The sequence below is a fragment of the Ciconia boyciana genome, chromosome 18 (genome assembly GCF_034638445.1).
Source record: "Ciconia boyciana chromosome 18, ASM3463844v1, whole genome shotgun sequence".
Taxonomy (NCBI): domain Eukaryota; kingdom Metazoa; phylum Chordata; class Aves; order Ciconiiformes; family Ciconiidae; genus Ciconia; species Ciconia boyciana.
This window is the reverse complement of record NC_132951.1, coordinates 2089834-2114380: the sequence shown is the minus strand read 5'-3', so window position 1 is coordinate 2114380 and position 24547 is coordinate 2089834. Positions and strand designations below refer to the sequence as shown.

The 24547-nt window shown below is 38.5% G+C and overlaps 1 protein-coding gene across 5 annotated transcripts in view; it reads left to right on the top strand.

Annotated features, from left to right (window-relative positions):
• The window catches only part of RABGAP1 (RAB GTPase activating protein 1), a 76505-nt gene that overhangs the window by 46866 nt on the left and 5092 nt on the right, over positions 1-24547 (top strand). For 4 of the 5 annotated variants that reach the window (XM_072882847.1, XM_072882850.1, XM_072882849.1 and 1 more), the window contains 8 exons: positions 10005-10118; positions 11099-11173; positions 13449-13574; positions 14169-14312; positions 15912-15953; positions 16298-16426; positions 20778-20870; positions 21874-21984. In XM_072882847.1, the coding sequence (XP_072738948.1) occupies positions 10005-10118; positions 11099-11173; positions 13449-13574; positions 14169-14312; positions 15912-15953; positions 16298-16426; positions 20778-20870; positions 21874-21984 (834 nt within the window). Of the gene's footprint in view, positions 1-10004; positions 10119-11098; positions 11174-13448; positions 13575-14168; positions 14313-14762; positions 14858-15911; positions 15954-16297; positions 16427-20777; positions 20871-21873; positions 21985-24547 lie in introns of those variants that run through there. The other variant, XM_072882852.1, reaches the window with a different exon arrangement.

Below are 24547 nucleotides of genomic sequence, written 5' to 3'. Positions count from 1 at the left end.
CTTATTGCCTGTGTATTGCAGAGGTACCACTTTGAAAGATGTTTTCTGCAGATAAGCAAAGGCAGACAAGTTAATGCTAAAATTATGTATGTAAAATGTTTTTGCAAGAGAAGAGGTCTTCAAAATTAAAACTTAGTATGTGTAAAACCAGATTAAGTTGTATTTAGAGACAGAAACTGAAAGTTGAGGCCAGTGGAAACAAACAAAGGAAACCCGCTGGACAGCTGTGCCTGCGCTGATGGTAGGATGTAACTTGCAGTTCTGTCAAAACAATGGAGTACTTAATTTGGGTCATATCCTTTAGAATACATTTTTTAAAAGATGGAATTTAACCTTCTTGCTTTTGCTGTGCTGCACTCCAAAGGCAGCTCGTCTGAGCCTCGGGGCTCCTGCAGCAAACGGATTCCCTTCAGACCTGGAATGGTGATCCAGCCCCTCCGTTTCAGTTCAGGTAAACTGGGATAATACCAGGCTGTGTCATGGTTGACTATCTGAGGCGTTCTAGCAATAGGGAAATAATCTGATGTGATACAGTTTGTTTAGTCAGCTTTTCAGGTTTTTTTTCTGTGACGCAAGGTTTTCTAGACAGGTGAAATGTTCTCCTTATGCAGGCAGCTTTGCTGATGGTTCTCCACTCAGTATTGACTTCTGTCACATTTCAGTTTTTATTCTCATTGCAGAGTTTAAAACAAGCCCGCAGTCTGTGTGTCTGCTCTACATGCATTTAGTGGTGGTTGCAAATGGATGTGTTTGTGGATTTCACCCATATCGTATTTGGATCTCTTGAGCTTTAGCACTTAATGAAAACGTTAACGTAAGTTGTGTTCCTGTATCCTGACCCAGGTTGTTTATTTACAGCCTCTGGTGTACTTTAGCATTCTGTCCAGTCAAAGCTGATTCTCTAGCTAGTGAATTTGTGGTTACTTAAATTGAGAAACAGAAGTTGTTAAAGTCATCTTTGTGTTGGCCTGAAGATGTTGGGGGGGAGTGTCGCGATCACTGAGCTGATCAAAGGAGGTGCAGGCTCTGCTCCGGGGAGAGCCCAGGAGGCCAAGTCACTGTGGGACTGTTACCTGTACGCGGGTTGATAACCAGTAGCTTTATTTGCTAAGAAGTTTTTAGAAACGCTGAGCGGGTGCACATTGCATTAGGTTGTATTTAGAATTGTGGTTTAGACAGACAAACACGTTTTGAAGTTAGCAATTGCTGCTTGTGCAGAGGAGTGCCACACCTGGGCAGTTCCTTTGCTTGAGGTAGCCCCTGAGATGGAGCACGAGAGTACCCTTGGGTGGCTAGGGAGAGGGAAGGAAGCCCAAACTCCTTGTTCTGACTTCTTTCTTTTTATGAATTTGTAAGATGAGGATAGCAATTTTGTAATTCAAAGCTTTGGCTTCTCTCTGATGGTCATTACTGGAGATCCTTTAATTAAAAAGTTAAATAAATTCAAGTAACTCCTTGTAAAGATGAACTCAAATCTTGCTGTGCATATGTGAGTCATTCTTAAATGTTAGAAAGATCATGTGGTACAAGCAATCAAATGCTTAATAAACCAAGTCATTACTTTTATGGTAAATTGAAAAAAATTCTTCTGGGATTTCAACGGTAAATGAATCCTTGAAAATCAATAATTAGATTAGTAAAGGATGACATTTTAATATGCTGGCAGGAATATAGAGGGATTTGTCAGGGGAAGCAAAAACAGACTTTGCACTAAAGTGGCTTAGGTATATTTATAGTGCTAGTGATTTTGTGTGTGTGTGAAATCTTTGGACTATTTTAATATAATGTAAGGCTTTGAGCTTTAGCTAACTCAAGTTGCTCGTTTTATGAAGTTACATTAGTACCACACTGTGAAGTATTTTTAAATATTAGCATTACTGAGTATTAAAAGTATTTCATAAAAACATTTTTTTAAAACATTTTCTGTAGATGCTGTCAAAGGAATTGATGTTTAGTGTACAAAGAAATAAAACCCTGAGGGCTGTAAGGTACCTGTATGTTTCTGATCACCTCGGTTTTTGAGGGTATTTCTTGAGGATAAATTGTTGTCATTAAAACCTACTAAAAATAATGGTGCAGTTAATCCTTTCGGATAACAGGAAGCAGCATTACCTCCAGCCACGATTTTGAACTGTCTGAAGGGATTTGCAATTGCATATATTGTCTTCACAGACGTATGTCTTTAGAAATGCTGTACAGCACAGTGTTTTGCAAGTTCCTATGCTGATAGATTTCTCTCCATATGTAACCTTTGAAATCTAGTTTCTATTGTAATTCTAGCATGTAAACACTAGATTCAATTTTGTATTCCTCTAATGAATGAAACAGGATGGAAATGAGTTTGCAATTGCTAATGATGAGCTTTTTTTACTGTTCTTAATACTCGTGGGTATGTCTTTTCTTCAGGGATTTCAGAATTGTATTAGTACCTTTTTTAATTGTTTTTTTTCCACATGCTGTTTACAATTAAACTGCAAGCATGGGAGACTATGCGTGCATGTGCTTTTAGGTTGCTTTGCTGAACGAAATACAGCAGAGCGATCTTACTTTAAAGGATGCTCGCTTTTCCTTGTGTCCCACCTGTCTCCTTGCGCCTTCACAGTAACTGAGACAGCAGAAGCCACTGGTGAGATTATTTCAGTGTGTTCTGTGGAGATTTGACATTTGTCAGAGGGTCGTTACAAGGAGTTTTGTTTGGGAGACAGTCCAGCTCCTTACATGAGTCGTGTTAAAACTGGTAGTTTTTTCCTGAGTGTCAGTGAAAAGGCCAAGAATAGACAAAATCGCAGGTAAGAATGCGTATGTGTGTGTTTGTAAGAACTTTGTGCACCTTTTAATGCTGGAAATTGTTTCGTATTAAAAGATGAGAGAGAGGTGTGAGTGTGAAACCCCTGCTATGAAGAACTAAGGAAAAAAAATCCACCAAAGCAGATTAGAAAAGCAAACAGGTGAATTAGAGCCAATCTGACCCGTAAGACTCTCTAATGCTGTGTTTAATTCTGACGCAGTGGGGAGTATCGGGGTGTCAGTCCGGGCTCCTCGATGTTCCTCATCTCTGCCTGGGTTTGCTCTGTTTTGTACTCTGCAAGGGAAGGGGGAGATGGTGAAGATGGGTGTTTTGATATGCAAGGCAGCTGAGGAAGAGTTATTGTCGTGGCTCCAGAATTACGTATATTGTGCCAACTCAGAATTGTTGTTAAAATACAGGGGAGAGGGGTACTTCTACCCTATCGTTTTAATAGACATTTCTGTAGCTGATTTTTCAACTAAGACTAATAATAAGAAAAACTACAGTTGAGCCAAAAATGACAAATGTTACAGATTTAAAATACTTGCATATTTTTAAATATTAAATGGAATTAGATAAATCGGAAGCATGTAAATATCTGATTCTAAATCTTTGCATCGTTATTTCCAAGAAGTAATTTTGCTATGAGCTATTAAAACTCAAAGAAATGTATTATTCCCTTTGAGATGATCTGTACCCCAGCTGTGTCATACATCTCTTGGCTTGTTTCCTTTTTGCTGTAGATGTACATACATATATATATGTGTGTGCTGTGTGACTGTACAATTACTGCCGTGTTAAACTGCTTGTTTTAAAATACATATATACATGTATTTTACATATATATGTGTGTATGTGTATATATGTATTTTAAAACAAGCAGTTTAACACGGCAGTAATTGTACAGTCACACAGTTTAGGGCTTTGTACAATATGTAATTTTAAGAATGTCAATGTGGTTCTTAGCGAATTTTATAAACACTTTTCTGAATCTGTTATCAGCACTTCCCATCCTAAGAGAAACTGCACATTTTTCAGTGATTGTTCCACGGGTTACATTTTCGTCTGCCGTTTGTTCTGGATTGATGTAATCTTGATTCTACTAAAATTTCAAGGGCTGTTGACGCGTTTCACATAGCCTAGGATTGCCTGTTCTCCAAATATATGGATCATGCATCAACAGTACTAAGTAGCCTTACTGTTTTGCCTAAAAGCCTAGCTAATTTATTTAATATTCTCTCTTTAAAGAGAGGTCTCTGGAAGGGGTAGCGTATTTTAGGATGCTCCTTCTCTTTAAAGGGAAACTCAGAATTGAATAGCAGTACTTGTTGATCAGTGATATTATTGTAGCCAAAGGATGCATGGGTGGTTTAATAGGAAGTTTTTGCTTCAAGTTTCTTGATGAAATGTAGTGTTCTACAGAGCTGTGTGAAGAGTGTAGTTTTTTATTCTGAAATGCACTTGTACACTTTATTTGAAAGGTCTGAATGGATCATAAATACATTTAAGAAATAAATGATACGTCACATGTTTTCATGTCTTGTCTCAGATGACTTTTATGTAACTGTGCTGATAAAGGTGTGTTCGTTGGGGAGTGGGTGGGGTTTTTTCTTCTTATCATGATTGCTCTAAATAGTCTGGCTTGTACGTAATTGCCAAGAGCAGGAAAACCTTCCAGCATGCGTTTTGTGTTTATGCTTTATCCATACATGATGTAGGGCACTGTAGGCAAACTCCTCTTATAATTTTCCTGTGGGAAACTTGAGCCCTAAAAGGAAACGAACACAGCGAAAGGGCTGGATATCACAAGGGATTCACTTTTATTTTTAGAATTGAACTATATTGCCATATTTGGACTGAAAATATGCTGTATCAATGCACTATTGTATCAAATTGCAGCTGTTTAACCATTCTGAATTTGTCTAAATTATTCAGGTTTTTTCCGCAAATACTATTTATTTATGAATGTTCTTGGTAAGTGTTAACTCCAGGTAACACATTCTGCAGGCAGCTTTTCTTGTGAGACGTTAACAAGTACATTGCTTTGAAAGTGGATTTTGTGCTATTTCCTTAAGGTCTCAGTAACAGGTGTAATTCTTACCGAAACCTTCTCACAGCGGTTTGGTCGAAGACAAATGCAGGAAATGCATTCTGTGTAAAAGTCAGTGTAAATATTGCCTATTAAAAGTAAACTTGGGAATGCCATCAACCTGCAAAACAGACCTGGTGACACGGTATCCTATTGACATGAAAATAGCTTTCAAAATACCTTTTAATATTTTTGGATGTACTTAGAATGTACAGATCTGCTCAAAATAACTTATCCCCATCATGTAATATTACCCTTGTTGCTGCCCCTGCAAGTTTTGGAGAGTTTTGGCTTTTTCTGCTCATTGCAACTGCTGAAAGCTGTCAGCTGGCTTGTTGCTCTCTTGAACGGCTTGTCTATGCCTCGCATAGATATGCCTTGCAACAACATGGCACGTGCTGATCTGACTCTGGGCAAAGCAGGTAAAATTCCAGTGATCGATTGAGTCTCTAGACCCTTCTCACAGTAATCTCTGACCGTGTGACACAATCCTTGCAAAGTCAGTGGGACCTTCCTAAGAAATAATTGCCCTGTGAAAACCGATCCACTGTGGCAAGAGTGAGAATCAAGCAGCATTTGGTTTTTGTGGTGGATGTGTTGGATAACTCACCCCAATGAGCAAACTTCCATATTTTGAATCATTCTGGGGGTGGGGCAGGAGGGAATCTAAAGTTTGGACCTCACCATTTTTTCCATTTTTATGTTGTTTTTGAAGTCAGCCGGTGTCTGGGTAAAGGCTGTATGTTTTATGCCCCTATTGGATTTCTCCAGTAGCCTGGTGAGACAGGAGTTGATCTTCGAGTGGCAAGCCATTTCCAGCAGGCAACTTCCTCTGCTTCTCTGGAGATTTCTTATTTCTGTTTTTTTTTCATCACCGATCTTGTCCCTTCAGCAATTCTTTGCTGCTGCTTCTTCATCCTCTTGGGTTTATGTAGAGGATTAGGAGGAATAAACCTGAGCTGCTGAAAACTGCAAGTAGATCAGCCCCGTGAAGAGGTACTAGGAACTCCAGCTCTTCCATGTCTTTTAATTGTGGCTTAAGCTACATAAAAAGTTTCTGGAGTAACACAGTCTCAGTCTGAAGACTTTAATCGAGGTTGTAACTGCATGATATGGTTTGCAGATCCTGGGATGGTCCCTGGAAGATCACAAAAACACAAGGAAAATGTCTTTTAAGTGTGTCCAGTTTAGGAGGTGGGAACCAATGTGCTTTTATATACAGGCTGATACAATAGATGAGCTTTTATCTGCTGGACTGCATCCTGGTTTCCATAATTACTCATGTAGTTTCTTTTTAAATCAGCTGAAGAGGAAGGTTTCAGTAGAACTCTCCTAATATTTTGAAGTCCATAAAAGAGGGGGAGGAAGGGTATGTTCTTAGTCTGAGCATCTACATTTTCCTGCTTTCCTTTGGAGCAGTGAACTGTTGTGAGAATTTTAATCTTCACTACACTTGCCTCAGTTCTCATGGCTGTTTTCCATTCTGTTTTCTTTATTACTTTCTTTTTCTTCCTGTCATTCTTAGCTTTCTATTTTTCAATCCCAGTTTGTGAAGGGTGTGGGTTCAGAAGGGTTTCCTTCAGTTCCCAGTCCCCTGAAAGCATGAGAAATTACCCATTGAGCCAATTCTCACAGCAAGGTATAAAAATAGGAGTAAAGAAAAGGTTACACAATGCTTGGATTGCAGCAGTTTGTACTAATGGGGAGATTTCAAAGCCATGGTTTGAAAAACATTTTTTAAACCTTATCATTTCCGTTAATTTTTCTCTCCCCAAGCTGTGTTTCAGCTGCAGGAACTAGCATTACAGATTACTTGAAGAATTGTACTGAAACATAGGAGTCAAGTGCTGAACAAGTCACGCAAAGCCAGAGAGAGACCACTAATTAGTGCTCTTTAGCCATAATGAGTGGTTTATTTGAGAAGCCTATCCTCAGAGTTGCCAACCAGATGCTTTGGTCTCTGCTATTAAGTAAGTGGATTAAAAGGCAAGTGGATTTCAGATTATTTTGCCATTGCAGCAGAACACAGGTAGCACTCAGGAAACCCACTTTTTGGTACCACAAATTGCTGTTAGCCCTGAACAGTACCCATGCTCTTGCAAAGCAGAGTACTTTACTGTAATTCAGTCTTGCAAACTTTTAAGAAACCAAAAGTTATCAGTAAGACTGTATTCACATGGTTTAAAGTTTTCAGAATTGTTTCTGAGCATTGTCTTTCTCTACTTGCAAAACTAGCTGAAGCTAACAGCCAGCCATTCTCTTACTTGTCTTTGTTGACTTAGAAGGCTTATATTTATATGAAATTTATTTAGCATTGGATTTTGTTTGTTTCTGATTTTCTTATAATGAGACGGACCTCTTTGGCGTGTTAATTATTATCAAATTGAAATGCTGAACGGTACTTTTGCTATAATTTCCAAAACAATCCAATAACTTTGATTCTAATAGCAGTGTAATGCTTTCCTAATGAAATGTCTGTATTAAGCCACAGAGAGGAGCATTAACCTTGGATTAAAATCAGAAGAGAAAAATCAAGCACACTGTGGTAATTTTGTTCTCGTTTGCAAAATCATTTTGTGAAGAAAAAGATCAACTAAAAGCTGTATTTAATGATCTTCACACTGATCACATCATGTAATTTTATACTAACTTTTTACTTCTAGCCTTTTTCCCATTTGTCTAACAGAAACATGGGTTATTTGGATATAGTAAAACTTTTTTAAAAATAAAACATCTCTTCCGTTTTGCTTCCACAGAGCATCTTGTATGTTTGCAGTGTTAACCTGGGTACAGTTACATGGTAATCTCACGTGTGAAGAAGACTGGCTTTTTTATTTGTGTGTTCAGTCACTGCCAGGGAAGCCACCTACCAAGGGCACCTTTGACCCTTTCATTAGCAATGGTTGCTCAATGATTATTGTGGCATCTTTTCAGATGATTCCCACTAACAAGGAGCTCTGGCTCTCATTAGCTGCCCAGGAAAGTCATCTTTTAAATAGTAGAAAGAGGGACCAAACATAGGCAAAAAGAAATACCTGCGGACAAACAGAGGGCTTTTGTTTCTGTTTTATTTCGGCAATTTGGGTAATAGCAATTGTTATAGTAATCAGCTAGATAACAGCTGGGTCATGACTGCCTCAAAAGCTACAAGACATTATGGTGAAACATATCCATACAAAATCTGAGATCTGATTAATCAGAAATCACAAAATATGGCATAAAATTGTTGAAACAGTTCTGAAATTGTCAAGGTCAATCCAGATTTTTTTAAATTCAATATGGTAAGCACAATTTCAGATTCAAAAGGCACACTAAAATTGCCTATTAGATGCTGGGTAAATTAAGTGTTTTAAAGAGAGCTTGAGTGAGTGATTTCTGTTGTATGCTACTCATAGAATAACTGAGGTTGGGAGGGACTTCTGGAGGTCATCTAGTCCTACCATCTGCTCAAAGCAGGTCTTATCAGATCAGGTTGCTTACAGCCCTGTTGAGTCGAGTCTTGAAGACCTGTGATAATGGAGACTTTACAGCCTTTACAGCTGTATGGATGGAACCCATTTCCATCCACATGGAGGAAGCTGCTTAGTCTTCCAACTCCTGTAAACGTTCCTAGTAAAGTAAAGGTTTTGGGAATGGTGTCAAATCTTTTGACAGCTATTTTCTGTGTGCCCTTTAGTAATTTTTTCATTTGCCACTGGCGTGTGCTTTTAAAATATGTATTTCTTATTGTCATTTTCTGTATTAAAGGAGGACGTATGATGTGTATGAACTATTTCCATTGGCTTCCTAAATAAGCAAATTACTTCATTTGCTAATGGGGGAGGCTAGTTTTTTATATTTTCAAAGGACACTTTTCTTTGCAATGCTATGAGCTCTGGCTTACATGACTATACTAGAAATGGTTCCAAACTGAACTGAATGAGATGGATCAGAATATCTCAGTCACGTGTCTAATATTGGCAGAGACCCGAGATGACCTCAGTGTGGGAATGGCACCTGCTTATTTTCCCATTCGGAACGTGAATCTGTAGGAGAGGGCAAATTAGGTCAAGCTGGACATTGTTCACAGATGCTTATGGTTTCACATGATGTGCCTGACACAAACCTCTTCCTTTCATATTCTGGAAACCTTTTATCAGGATAGTTCTCCAAGGTAGGACTAGGATTCCTTCTAAGCCATCCTCAGCAATACTGACAATTCCTAATAGGGTGGGCTATTTGAGGCCAATATTGCCAACTAATTTCAGGGAGATCATTTGGTGTTTAAATCGCCCAGCTAAAAGTTGGAAGGAAAAGGCCCTAAGTTTCCCTTTTACTGTTTACTGTATTTTATTGCTATGCTTTGTCAAATTCCTTTCATCTCTACCAGGAGTTTTCACTGCCTTTTGTGTAGGACTCGCCCTTGATGCAGACTTGCTTGGTGTTTCTTCCAATGGGTCTTTTCAGTCCATTGTTCACATTTACTGGTTTTCTTAATTGTATGCTATTTGTTATTATTCAGCTTTCCAAATGTTGAAGACATCTGAAACTGATTGCATCAGGGCAATGTAGAGAACAAAGTTCCGTCTTCCTCATGCTGAAATGCCCAGCTCATACAGGCAACTGTCCCTGCGTGATATGTTTTACTATGCAATTCTGTCTTTCCTGGGCTCATACTCAGTTTGCTACTTTTCTATTGCCTAATTCTGTGGAGGGGATGAAGAGCAGTTTCTCTAGCTGAAACTAAGGGACAGAATTTTGGACAGCATGCAGCTGCTTACAATTGACTGTTACTCTCCACAGTTGTGAGATAAAAGAAATGTGACTGGGCAGTATTTGCATTCAGAAGTCTCCAAGGGAAGGCTGCTGTCTGCATTGCAATGTCCTGGAACACGTTTGCGTGTGTGCTTTTTCTGCCACTCACTGACCGTTCCCAGATGTGCTTAGGTAACCAAATCTATCAAGATTGTGATCTGGAGCTGCCAGCCTGCAGGCAGTCTGTTCTGGTTGAGTAGGCTGTGTTTTGTTAAATTTAGAACAGTGCACGGAACACAACGCCAATCTCCTAACTCTCAGTCCTAGCATATTGTAATTTATATTCTTTTGATGTGTTTTAATTTACCTTTTTTTTTTTTTTTTTCCTAATAGGAGTCTCCGCAAGACAGTGCTATCACCCGAGACATCAATCGAACGTTCCCTGCTCATGATTATTTTAAAGATACTGGGGGAGATGGCCAGGACTCCCTGTACAAAATATGCAAGGTATTCTTTAAATTCTTCTTGTCTGGTTTTGGTAACTTGTATTTAACATCATTAACAGACGTAACTGTTACCTGAGAAGAATGTGTATGTATTACAGCTAACTGTGTCATGGAGACAGACTCTGGCGCTAGGCTCAGTCTGGTCCTTCATTGTAGATGTTTAGCTGGTTATAGTGCCATTCAGGTAGGAGACCTAAAGTAATAAGCCCTTCTGGATTCCTGAACACTAAGGTGTTTAGTACAGAGACTCACGTGATTCCAGACATGTCAGCCTGGATCAAGCTGGACAAATTATATGCTGTGATGGAGATGAGGGCTAGTTCCATACTGATCAAGAGCAGCTCACCTTTGGTGGCAGCACGCTCCCTACTTGTCAATATTGTCTGAGTTGTGCTGGCAAAGTTAGGGACACATGCTGTCCCTAAAATCACGCTGATGTTGCCTCTTGAAAAATAAATGTGCTGATGCTGGGTGTGTCCTTTATATGTAATGTACGCCATAAGCTGTTGTTGTCATACATAGTTGTCTTTAAAACTGGAGATAACTATGTACCTCCCATAAATGTTACAAAGCCATAGACATGCATTGAAGTTGCTTATTAAAAGGAAGAAACTAGCAAAAATTGACAGCTTGTTGTTCTGTTCAGTTGTCTCAACTGGAATGTCTTAAGCTTCCAGCACTCTTTCTTTTGTGTTCCTAGTGTTTCTCTGTCTTCCTAACGTCCCTGTAGTACCTGTTTAGAGGTAAAAGCACTCAGATAAGTAGTTTAATAGGCTGCAGTGGTCTTGGTACATCACTGTAACCAGCCACTGCCACTATATATCACAGTCTAATTTTTTTCATACAGGTTATCCCTTCAGTGGAATGGCAACTGATGCACCCTGTGCAAATTTTACGGAGCTATGTTCAGTGCAGTGTTTTGTTTTCTTTGTGTTTGTAGCTTGAGACAGATACACTGTAAAGTCTTGATTCTCTTTCTAGGCCTACTCTGTCTATGATGAAGAGATTGGCTACTGTCAAGGCCAGTCGTTTCTTGCTGCTGTGCTGCTTCTACATGTAAGTGGTGGTTTCCCCCCCCCCCGTTTGTTTTAAGCTTAAGAATAAATATAGCTCCACTTGCCTAGAACAAGCGTGGGTAACTCCTGAACTAGTAGGGTTGCAGGCCACATACTCACTTAAATGTTGGTCAGTAATAATGTGATTTTAAACAGAGAAGAGTACATTGTTTAAAACTTACTGTGGTAGTCATAACGAGTCTTGTCTACAGTCAGCGTTCATTGCGCTGTGTTTCTGTTTCAGGACCCCTTCCTTCGAAACTCTGCAGGCTTGTACTCATGATCACTAGTAGGCATGGAATTTGTGTATAAGACAACACTGTAAATATTTCTGTTAAAGGGTTTCAAGGTCAGATTTAAGCTTTTTAGAAGACGTTTCTATTGGAATCAGTCAGAAATATGGATGGTAATTGCCATATGTCTTGTATACACAGAAGCGTATTTATGACAATGATGGGATGTCAGTTTATTAGGTCTCAGTGCTTTGAACAATATGCTGCCTACGTGGGCTATTGCACTGTAGGTCTTTGTGCTTCTTGGTTTTAGAGGTTAGTGGAGGATACAATAATATTTTACTTTTTTTTAAAGATACAGAATTATGCTTTTTTAAACTTAATTGTTGGTAGAATTGATCTCATCACAGTAATATCCTTTAATTGCTTGCGTGTTCAGAAGCTAGAGAGATTTATGGTTACTGTATATCAGAAGCAAAAGTTTTAGATTTACTCACGCTTGGGAAATATGAGAGGATTAGAAATCTGTACAAATTATTTATAGACCGTTCTTTTTTAAAGTGATGTCTGCCTTTTATCAGTGTTTCTCTTGCAAGTACGGGTAGTTGAAACTGAACAGAGTTCCTAAGCCCAGTAGTGTTTGAGATTTCTTTTCCCCAGCTGGTTTTTCATGATTGTTGCTATCAGAGAGAACTAACTATGAAGACTTCTCTGCAGTTTTCAGTGGAAGAGGAAGTCTGGTCTTCAGTGGAGTATTTTTCATGGTGTTGTAGAGTCAGTGGAGGACGTAGAAGAGATTGTAAACTCCATTCTTTTGAAACAAAAGCCAAATGATTAATGATAACAACCTCTTAGTTCTTTGTAACTGTAATCTGAAATATTTGCTTGATGAGCAATTAATTCTTTATTACTACACTGAATCAGATCAAGAAGGGTGATACTTTCTGATAGGAGAACCGAACACTTTTACTGAAACATACATGCTTTCTTTTAGCTTTTTTGTTGTCATATGTCAATTTTTTAAAATATCTGCTGCATTAGGGAGACTCACTGTTGAGAATGAACCATGCGTTATTCTAGAGTTCTTTCTTTAACAATAGCTGTTGCTTCTGGGAATAATGTATGCATTTAAAAAGGCTAAATTTCAAATAAGTTTCTTTTTATTTGATTCTCTTTGAAGTCAGCCTTTGGAGTGTGTCTGCTAGGGAAAATAAATATTAAAAAGAAATGTTGCAGAAAAGGAAATTAAGTTTCTGCGAGTCCTTTACTACCAGTTTGGAAGTCTCAGCAAAGTTTTCAGTTTTAACAAACTCCATCTGCAGATTAATAATAGAATAGTTGAGATGAATGTTCTGTCCTTTACAGGAACAAGTGATTGACCTGAAGTCAGACTTTACTATGGAAATAAGAAAACTGAATTTAGATGTCAGGGAAAAATGTCTAAACACTGACGAGCCATGATGAATGTTTCTTCAGTTTTTGGCAGGAAAGGGATATTGAACTTTCCCAAACCAATGCTGAGTTGTGATATGTGGAACTTTTGTTAGCAGTTACTGGTCTCTCTTATTCATGCCATCTAATAAATAAACATCAAATGTATTAATGTCATTTAAAAAGGTAAATATACCGTTAAGAATAAGGGAAAGATCCTGTTTAACATCCTCTAGTAATACTGCTTTTGTCTTAGTTACGTAGGTGACAAGGGGTTAGGCTGTTCAAAATCTGTAGGATTCTGCTTCTGACATGATTTGGAACAAAGACACCAAGAAACTGCTTTGGTCTTGATGTCTGAAAGATGTATTTTTAGTCAGGCGATTGAGAGGTGGTTTATTCCACAGAATAAGAATGAAATGCCATTTGCAACACTAGACCTCATTTTGTGTGTTAATATCCTTGTTTACTTTTAAACTGGGTAGGGCCAGATTAAAAAGTAGTGACAATTTGGCCTTTCTGTAAAGAGGGAGGAGAAGGGAGGTAAGGGCAAATGGAACCAATGTGAAATATTTGATTGCTCTGTGATAAATACACTTTCCTCTCTCACAGATGCCTGAGGAGCAAGCTTTCAGTGTTCTGGTCAAAATCATGTTTGATTATGGACTCAGGGAACTTTTCAAACAAAACTTTGAAGATTTGCACTGCAAGTTCTATCAGCTGGAGCGCCTCATGCAGGTAGGCGTTCAAGCTTGCATGAATTGAATGGATCAGAGCCTGCAATTCAAAACAGGCAATTTATCTTATATGTGAATAGTGTTTGTTACCTCTTAGTAAGGATGAAGAGTGAGGACTATCCATATGGGAGGTTTTTTAAGAGTAGAGAATGTTGACTCAAGACAAGTCTGATGCCGCTGGTGGTGTGCAGCAGGTTTGAAGGCAGACACGTCTGACCAGTTGGAGTGGCTCTCGTATGGCCTGGCACAGCAGTGATTTCTGAGCTCGCTGCAGGCACTCTGCAGAGTGGCTTTGCAGTGTCAGCACATCCACTGGCTGGGTTTCCTGCCAAGGTGGGAGCTCGGAGATTGCAGTCATCATGCATGTGATACAGTGTCCTTCTGACCATCCATGCCGGGGCAAGCCTTCGGCATCCTTAGAAAGTCCTTTAGCCTGTCAGGCAGCTGTCTTGTCAGGCGTGGGTGGATACAGAAGCCTGCCTTGCTGCACTGCTTGTCACTCTACCCTCCTTACTTGTGTTACTTCGAGATTTCAGCTACAGTTCCAAAATAGTATAAATTAACTTCAGTATTTATGTGGTTTTTTTATTATTAGGAGTACATTCCTGATCTGTATAACCACTTTCTGGACATTAGCCTTGAAGCGCACATGTATGCTTCCCAGTGGTTCCTTACCCTGTTCACTGCAAAATTCCCTCTCTACATGGTCTTCCATATTATTGACTTACTCTTATGTGAGGTATGTGTTATAATTGGAGACTTGTACTGCTAGCAACTTCTGACAGTTTCTCACTATCTTGATTCATGTCCTTGTTACTATGTGTTCTTTCAGAGCTGGGCACGTGATAATTATTTTTGTGTAGAAGTGTTATGTTTCTGCAGTGAAAAAGAGTTCTCAGCATTTTAAAGATACAAATTAGGAGTCTATATATATATAAAAGATTATAATCTCCTATTTCTTCTAATACTGTTGAATCTATGTGAGATTCTGTACAGTGCTCGTGGGATGAGAGTTAATTTACAAATATGTGGATTCCTCTGTTGTTAAACTGTATTATATGCAATGATAACTTATTTTTTTTCCTAGAGTATTATTGCATGGAGGCCATTGCGTATAAAATTGCCCAGCTAACTCTCGTGCTGGTAATCTAACAAGCTTGGAGCTCTTTCTCCTGGAAACTTGAAGTCTCTTTACACTCACAGCATATATTTAGAGAGCAAAATTCTTTACACTGAGATTTTGTATGTAAACATGTGTAGAACAGTATATTTGGTAGTATGCTGGTAAGTAGTGTAATTTGAGTCAGAGTTTATTAACATAAGTGAACAAATCACATTTTGTACTGAAGCATCCTTGAGTTATTTAATGATTTGCTTTTTTACAAAGCTGGTTAACATTATGCATCCATGCTTCACTGGATCTGCAGTTGTTACTGTGAAGTGGCAGTTTGTCTGAATTTCCTTTATCGAAGGGTTTCAGCATTTAGAAATCTCCTGGTCAATGTTTTTACCCTTCCTCTGTATCTTTTTGCTGCTTGCTTTGTCCATGTGCCAGTGTAATAGAAAGCAACAGATGGTATCGAGAAAATGAGTTCTATTTGTTTTAGAAACACATTTTCAATTCATAAATAGTGAATGTGTTCATAGTGAAGTTTTAAGGGTTTTTTTTATCGTTTTAAAGTAATAGTGAAAGAATAATTTAGTGGGAAAAAGAAAGACAGAATCTTGAAATAAGATGAGCAATGTGTCTTGATTATCAAAGGTACCCCTTAAGGTGTACGCTACTACTGATGATAGAGACTGTACTTAATTGGGCAACATAAATAAAACACTTCTAACAAGTAGTGGCAAAATAGATGATGTGGGAATCTGTCCTAAAGTCAGTCACTTTATTTTTCATTACACGAATTATCACAATTTTTTAATACCAGAACTTAATATATTGATGTATATATCGCTGCATTTGAATCCAGTGTTTTCAGAAGTTGCTATATGAAAATTAAATGATCTTGAGCTGACCGACTAGTCATTAAAAAATAAAATAAAGTACACAACAGTGCCTTCATCATTTCAAAGTCTCAAGATACTAAGGACGTAGTAAAACCTGTGTTGAAACATTGTTTTGCTACCTATAATGGCTATGCAGTAAAGATACTGTCCTAATTGTTTGCAAAGTCATTCTCCGGGCCTTTGATTTAATATAGCACCTGGTTACACTTGTATCCTGGTTCTCCTTTTCACAGAAACTAGACAAACAACAAAACCCACCAAATAAATTAATACCCAGGCTTGTAAATACTGAGAAATTAATTTATTTTGTCATTATTTTTCTCTCCAGGGAATAAGTGTTATCTTTAACGTTGCACTGGGATTATTAAAAGTGAGTATCCAACGTTACATTGTGTTTTATGCATCACCATGTACAATATAAAAAATTAAGATGCCTGTTACAAAAATATTATGCTTTATTTTTAAAAAGCTAACAACTTCCTGTATTACATGTGCTGTTGTCTGGCATGCCCTGTACAGCACAGTGCTTTTGAGGGTGGGGTGGTGGGGAAATAGAAGGTTGCAGAAATAGAAACAAACGCTATTTGCAGAAGGTTAAAAAGTAGTTATGTTCTTGGAGCTTTACAAAACTGTTGTTGCGTTATTGTCTCTGGGAATTCAGTAATTGTACAAAATCTGCTTTGCAGTTACTGGTTTTTCTTTCCTTGTCTCTAGACTACCAAGGATGATTTGTTACTGACTGACTTTGAAGGGGCTTTAAAATTCTTCCGTGTACAGCTGCCCAAGAGATATCGTTCAGAAGAAAATGCAAAAAAGCTGATGGAATTAGCATGTAATATGAAGGTAAAGATGTGGTGATAGCAACTGCAAGCATATCTTTAACGGGTACAACTTCTGTCTCACATATGTAACTTTGCAACTTGCTTGTCCAAATGCAAATACATTGCAGATGCTTTACAGTGAAACACAGTAAAGCCCCAAGATTCTCAGAGTGGTATGGGCCCACCTGGAGAACTCAAAAACAGAGTGGCTTTCAGAAAGTAATATTCAGTGCTACTAAAAATCAGACTACTTAAAACAAAACAAAACACAAACTTAAATGACTAATGGCACTAATACAAAATAATTGCAGATATCTCTGCAGTTCTCTGATGAAATCTTTCTCCGGTAGTAGCTGCAAAGAGGGTAGTATCTTTCATCAAGAGGTAGTGGGGAGGTTTCATTTAAAACAAGAGCAGATAATGGAGAAACAGAATGTCATCTTTCAGACAGAAGATGGCTATTTTTAATTGTGGGTGCATGTGGTATTTATGTACTGCAATAGGGAGCTCATTAAAAATGCATTGATTGATTTACAGGTCTTCTAGGGAGATGAAGGAATATGATTTGGTATTTAAAATTTCTTACAAATCAAGCTAGGGAAATGACCTTGAGGTTTATGTATTCCCTGTGCGAGGTTTTGATTTGTCATTGTTTTATGGCGGGGGATGTATGCCACTTTTTCAAAAAGTGTTTTAAGTTCATTTCCCGTTCAAGACTATTTCACTTGTACTCCAGGTAGCTGACAATAACAGGTTAATCTGTTATGATCTTTGTAGTCTAAAGAGGGTCTACTTTATATGAAATTAAAGAAAGTGCTGGCTGAGTTTTATGTTGTCTAGTGCTGCCACAGTTAGCTGAAGTTTTTTAATAATGCAAAAAAGCATTGTTTTTCATGAGCAGCCCATGTGGGAGGTATTGGCTTCCTTCTTGGCTTTTTCTTTGGGTACTGGAAACAAGTGCTAAGACACTCTGGTTGGAAGTAGAGCTCTGACATGTACTGTACGGTGCTTGGTGTGCAGATGTTTCTGAACATGAATCTTTTGTAAGTACCTACTGCTTTCTGCGAGGATGTTTTGAGGCTAGCAAGCTAATCTAGACTGTCTTTTAATGTGGTCATCACAGCTGTTTGTCTTCTCCCACAAATCATTGATTAACTGTTCATACAGTCAATGTTTAGGAAATACGGATGATGATGAGACTTCTGACTGATATAACAGAAACCACATGTCAGTAAAATGTCATCTCTGGTCCTTATAGGAGCCTTCTTTTGAACAGAATAGAAACATCGAAACTAGAGTTCAGTGTGCACTGTAGACTGGAGAGATGCTGTCCCATAAATTAATGAATCTCAGTAATTCCTGTTCTCTGAATAGAATTTATTCAGAGAGCTCTGTGAGCTCTCCTGTATGTTTGAACTACTGAGGTAAACAGTGGAGGTTTCTTTTGCTTGATTGTGGGTTTTTTTAAGATTTCAATTGCCCACTAAGCCCTATTTCTTAAATATAACTCTATGAAATAAAAGTTCTAGCCTTTGATATTAAGACTTTAGTTATATATAGAAAAGATTGCATTTCCTCACAGCTGAAAGTGAATTGCTTTTCTGATCGGTAAATATTGTAACTAAAGCTTTATATGGGCACTTTGGAATAAGCCCTTAAAGTTAAATTTCCAAAAAAAGTTACAGTTAGGAAGTTATTGATTCCTCTTTATAGATGTAACGATTGAGTTCTAAAATGGAACTTTGATAATTTATTTAGTGTATTTTAAGGAAGCTGTGATTCTTCCTTTACAGTTTCATGTAGATTAATTTTTAGTCAAATACACTGGTATGGTTCAAAGTATCCTTTTTTCTTAAAATTCAGTAGAGGAATTCTTTGTAGCATCAGTGCTTAAGTACACAACTTCCCTAGTATGTTAACATTCCAGACATCTTGTACTCCTGGGGTACTACCAGTACGCATAGCAGTATTCTGCATAGAGTTCAAGCATATCTTATATGAAACCAGTGTAGAAATTACAGAATAATCAAGAATAAAGTAAGCTATTTTAGCTCTCCAATCGTTTAACATTAGCCACAGATTAGACATTGCATGTGCATCTGGTTAAGATCATGTGCAATGAGTGCATTTGCCTTTCATGTTTCCGAATAACAACTTGTTCCTCTTCCCGCTCTGCCAAAATTCCCTGCATTCCCAGTGCTGTGTGAAGTAGTTAAAGCAAATAGTCTTCTCTGAGCGGTACGCAGCAAGGTTGTCCACTGCTTCCTTGAGTGCTGTGTGTTTTCGGGGGGTTTAAATGGGGGGTTATGGAGAAAGTACAGACTGTACTACTGGGCTCTGCACAGATGCTGAACACTTCTGTAATACATCCATGTGTGTTGCCCCTGATGGGAGCGCTGCACATAATTGCTTTCTTTGACCTAAAATATAAGTCCTCTGCTGTCAGTAGAAATCTCCAGCTCTGTATCTGGAAATGTTTTTGAGCAGGAAAGGGCCTGATGTCAAAATAAATCATTTATAGGAAGGGAGAAGTAGCCTGGCTAAAGCATTGTGATTACAACAGCATTCTGCTGGAAAGGAGGTCAGTAAATGATCGGCTTGAGACAGCACTGGATTCTTAAAGTCACTCCTCAGCATTGCAGTCAAATGTTAACAGAGTTATTGCTGCATCCTGTGCCCCTGAAAAAATGTGGTGGGACTTCAGTGTTCATTTCTGCTCTCTATCACCATGCAAAGCCAAAGGCCTTGCTGACTTCCCCAGGGCACAGTTCCCTCTAGGGCTCCAAGGTCCAGAATTGGTGACAATAGCAAATCTTCTCAGGGTCACCTCGTTATCGGTATCTAGAGGCAAAACTGGTTTAATGTACTCAGAAAAGTAGAAGATGAAAGTACAGTGGTGTGCCTTCCTTCCTTTTCTCTCTCACATGGCTGGATGCCTTACTTCTCAAGATCTAACCTTCACATAGCTTGAGATTCAGTGTATGAAACCCCGTAATTTGGGCACTGTTTCAGCTGGGGCAGGGCATTGAAATAATCTACTGAAGTTACTGGCTTCATTGTCAGTAAAGGGTTAATACTCTGCGTGTTTGTCGGGAGTGCTTCGTAAGAATAACTTCTGCAGTTGTGATGTGGCTGGACTGGCTCCAGTTAAATGGGCTGGCATCTCCAAAAAAATGTCAGCTGAAGTACGGTGGAATGTTTCTGTCCAGCTCTCACTAGAGGGAGCCTGGCTACCAGTTTTGTACAGCTCATTTCAAGTGAGGTTGTTAATGATAAAACCGAAGATCAGAGAAACTAAACATGTTTTCCATTCTGCCTGTCACTTACGCATGTAAAATTTGTTTAACGTGTTTCTCAGACAAGGCTTTTTTAAGGAGGAAAACATAGCCATAGCTTTTAAATTTATTTGGTTTACTGAATAATAATAAAGGTTCAGCAGCAACGTTTAATACTAGAGATTTAATTTAGATGCATATTAACTTGCACGTGAAACACTCACAGTGGTCTTGGCATGGTCTGCATTGCTAAACCATTGTAGCATATGGCACAGCTGACAGGTGACACCAGGAAAGATGCTGGTCAGGATCTGTTACAGGTTCTCTCGTGTCCTCTGTCCCTGTAGGACCTGAACACTGTGCACAAGGTATTGAATTCAACACCACCTTTCTCTCCCTTCTCACAGAAGGGGAAACTGGGACCCTGAGAGTGTCACTTCCCTAGTATTGTGTATCTGTCAGAGCTGAGGACAGAATTCCAGCCTTCCGAATCCCGGAGCATTAGGGGACAGAGGATACGTGCTTCTGAGTTGTTGCTGCTTGCCGAGACACCTAGGCAACTCTGGGACTGGACTGTTTTCTGCTGAGCTTGAGTGACACTAGCAGAAATGTCAGCTGAGCCTGCACTTGCCCTTTCAGCATTTGCAGTCTCATGTAAAGTAAACCAAACACTTCTGCATGATGATAAATGTTACAGCTGAAAAAGCAGCTGAAGAAACCTCAGCATCACGGTAGTTCAAAAATTAAACACATCTTGTGGGTTTTGAGGCAATCTGTTATGCTAAGCCACTGTAGTATTTGGAGCATCAAATAGCTGCACAGCACCAAGGAAAAGTCAGGTAGGATGCTCCTGTGGATGCCTTTCAAAAACTTTTCTGTGTTCCACACAAGGATAAGAGGAGGGGATGCTTCTGTCATTATATTGAGTGGAATAGAATTTTTGACCCTGCCTGAGGGTTTGATACTCAAAACTGAGTGAAGATATTAACTGTGTTTTGTAGAAGGCAGGATTTGCCTAAAGCTTGTACCATAACCTTTTGTGAATTGTGTTCTTTTATTGATGTTCTGGGCAGGAACTAATGGGCTGCTTTAATTTAGATTAGCCAGAAGAAGCTGAAGAAATATGAAAAGGAGTATCATACCATGAGAGAGCAGCAGGCTCAACAGGAGGATCCTATAGAAAGATTTGAGGTAACACTTACCTACTCCAGTCTGATGTAACACACAGTACCTGCAGGAAGTTCCTACTTTGATTCCTTTTTCTTTGAGCTGTTTGCTTTGTTTTGTGACCGATTTGGATACAACAGGGGAATTGGCTACGTGAACATGAAGTGAATCTCTATATATTGGCAATGTTAATCAGGATGGGGTTGTTGTGAGCCCACCTTCACCATGAAAAGAGGAATAGTATGAATTTATATTTGGGCTTATACAACTATTTCACTAGTGCCCATTTCTAGCACTTGTGTAGCATGTTGATTGCACCAAAAGCCATGAACAGAAAGAAAATGCCTAATTGATTATAACTCTGCCTTCCATTGATTGTAATCCTGCCTTCACTCCTCTCCCTAATTTCAAATTATGTATGTTACGGTAAGTATATAATTTTATAAACATTTTACTTATCAAATAAATATAATATAGAAATAAATTCTGTATAGAAAATTATGTATGCGTATGTGTAACACATTAACACACGCATACATACATAATTTTATATATTTTAAGGTGAAGAGTTTTATGTAAACTTTCTTTAATAACTGTCTGTGTGCTGGGAGTTGTGACAGGAGAAAATAGAGTGGTTTTCCCAGGATCCTCCTCTCCCCTATTTCCAGCATGCAAATTCTATTTTGAGCCAAGAAAATCAGTACTTGTAGGAACCTCCTGGCAAGGTATTGATGGCGGAATGACACCCCTACTATTGCATTCTTCAAAATCATTTCTGTAGCTCAATAAGTAATAGCTGAGTGGAGTTATTTATACGTGGTTTCTTCTCAAAGCTAATACTTTATTTATTTCATCTTTACAATATGGCTAGCTAGTTTTGTCATCATTGAATTTCATGCAGGTAGAGTTGTCTTTGCATACTTAAGATATAAAGTAGGCATTTGTGCTCAGGCACAGTAAGCATTGTGTTTCAGACAAACACCTGGGAAGACCCTTTGCTTGATTTCTTTTGTTTTGTTTCCCACAGCGTGAAAACAGGCGCCTACAAGAAGCAAACATGAGGCTTGAGCAAGAAAATGATGATCTTGCCCACGAACTGGTGACTAGCAAGATTGCTCTGCGAAAAGATTTAGACAATGTAAGACACGTCTTTATGCTGTCTAGTGGAGACAAGGTACTAGGGCTAATTCCTCATATCTCCTCTCATTGGAGAGGAGATACATAGAGTGTTTTTTGTTTGGGTGAGATAGGATTGTGTCCTTATTGCAGACTGATGATATATAGGCCTGTGTCCGAGGTCCACAGGAAACAGGACCAGTGACTGAAATACTAATTAGTCTGAAAAGCATTCAGAGTAATTTGAGGGAGAGGGGAGGTTCTGAGCCTGTACTTGAGTAGTTGCTTTCTTCTCTATGTATATTAAAAGAAAGTCTAGCAGGAGCTAAGTCAAGTCTTTGAATTGTCACAGAGATAACAACATGGATGCTGTATTCTGTTTTCCTTCAACTGGTATTCTTATGAATAAGATTTCACAGCAGACAGGCTTTTGCAAAGTGCCTAATAAACTTGAAAGTCTGAGTCTGACTCTCAATGCAATCAGATTCTCAGGTACCTTAGGCAACTCTTAAAATGTTATTGTGGTTTCCATTTGGCTTGTTGAAATCTGCCCGTGTGAACTCATCATCCTGGGTTGTTTCCCAGGATGTAGAGCTCCCCTATCAGTAGAGCTCTCAGGAGGAAACTTTGGGTTCACTTTGTGTTATAGGATTTTTTTTTTAAGCTTGCTGTCCCATTCCCTTCTTTACATACTCATGTTTGGGAGATTTTCTTAGGATGTGCTTTTTTTTTACAGGACACGCAGAAAGATACTGGCGTTTGTAGTGCACGTGGTAGGCTAGAACGCATTTAGTCTATCTGCTTGGGGAGATGAGGGGAAGAGTTCAAGTGCTCATGTTTTGCAAGTCTTGTTCTGTACCAAGATAAGTGCATTTCTGAAATCTCAAAGGAAAATGACTTTTGAAAATCATACAGTGCAGGAGCTGACAGGCTTTAAAATGTTTCAGCTTATCTGCTTCAGAGAATTTAAGGTTTCCCCACAGTCTCCTGGAAACTTGCTGTTGGAAAAATATGCATAGTAAATGTTGATGCTAAGGGGTGAATGTTGCTCTTAATGAGGTTTGGTTTATGACTTTCAGGTTTATTACATCTACTGCTCTTTAGTGTTAAAACCTGTGAATCAGAAGTATGTTCTAGAAGCAGGGTTTTCACAAAGCATTGGTGTGTTCACTTCCTGTTACCTGTGCTTTTTCACTTCATTAAAGGTAGCTCATAGAAGGCTGTGCAGACTGCCCAGTGGTTGCACTCAGAGGGTGGACTCCAGCAAAAAATGTACTGAGAAGCTTTTTGTATCACCTATTAACTGTTGTTTGTGGCTGCTTGAGCCTGCATGAGACACAGTTATGCTTTTACATTGATTCATTTAAATGGAAAGCTGAGAGGGGAACAAAATTAAGCAAAATCTTTGATATGCCTCACTGGATATATAATAGTCATGCCTTCAAAGATGGTAAATGATGTTGGCAGCATTTGGGTTATCCCCCAGGAGGAGATGGGTAGGTTTGATCCTACTTTAGGACCCTGATTAATTCTTCTAATTGGCTGCTGAAATGATAAGTTTCATTCTACTAGCCAGATGTCCTGAAAGAAAAGTACCAAAGGACATTGTTTAACACACCTTTTCTAATACCTTCATGGCCTGTCTGAAATCTTGCAGCCTAAAAGATCAAAGCAAAGCATTTGGAAATACAAGAATTTCCTTAATATCCTTTGCACTAGACCAGAAAATAGGCTTCATTTTTCTACTGTTGTTGGACTCCCACATCCCAGTTTTCTTTAACTTTAAAACAGCTTAAAAAACATGTATAATAAAAAGATGTTCTCTTTGCCTTTGCCATCTGTTTTAAAGGATCAGCAGGACTTTAAGGGACTAAAATTCACTTTTTGATTTTCTTCCTTTGAAGGGAAGTACAGCTACTTTCTGAAGATTTATATATCAGTTGAGTTATTGATCTATTTTTATGTAGAATTCATACACCTATTGGGAAGTACTGCATTGCTGTGTATAAGACAGGAAAAGGTGTCTTAACTTTGCAGAGAGAGTATGTAGTGGTTTATAAAGAGCCCGAGATTTTTCAACAATACATCTTTAGTCTTAAAAAAACGCAGTAAAAAATGGACTGGTGGGACATCTCTTTTCTTTAAGGAGGAAAGGAGAGAGGGGTCTGACTCTTATGCTTGCTTTGGCAGCTAAGTTTTTTCATGCAGTATTTTTTGGGTGACATAATAAAGATGGTATCACATCCATTGGTAGGTGTCATAGAGTTCTGGGTTTTTTTTAAATGTTCTAGAAGCATTTTTAATTCTGTTTTATTGCGAGGTTGAATGTTTGCAAATTGAACTTAGGTCTAAGCTGGTTATAGTCTTTTATCGATCTTGCACGTTGTGAGCTTTTCTGTGCCTTTTGTTGTCTTCAAAATGTATTGGTCACCTTCCAGTCTGGATGAGAAAACAAAACTTATTTCTGTTATTGGATTTCTTTGGAGCAATCCCTACTCCAGTTTTGCTAAAACTAATCACTGAATTCAAGGAGGAGTTTTGGAGTGATGGAGTGTAGTGGTATACTTTGTTAATTTTGATTTGTT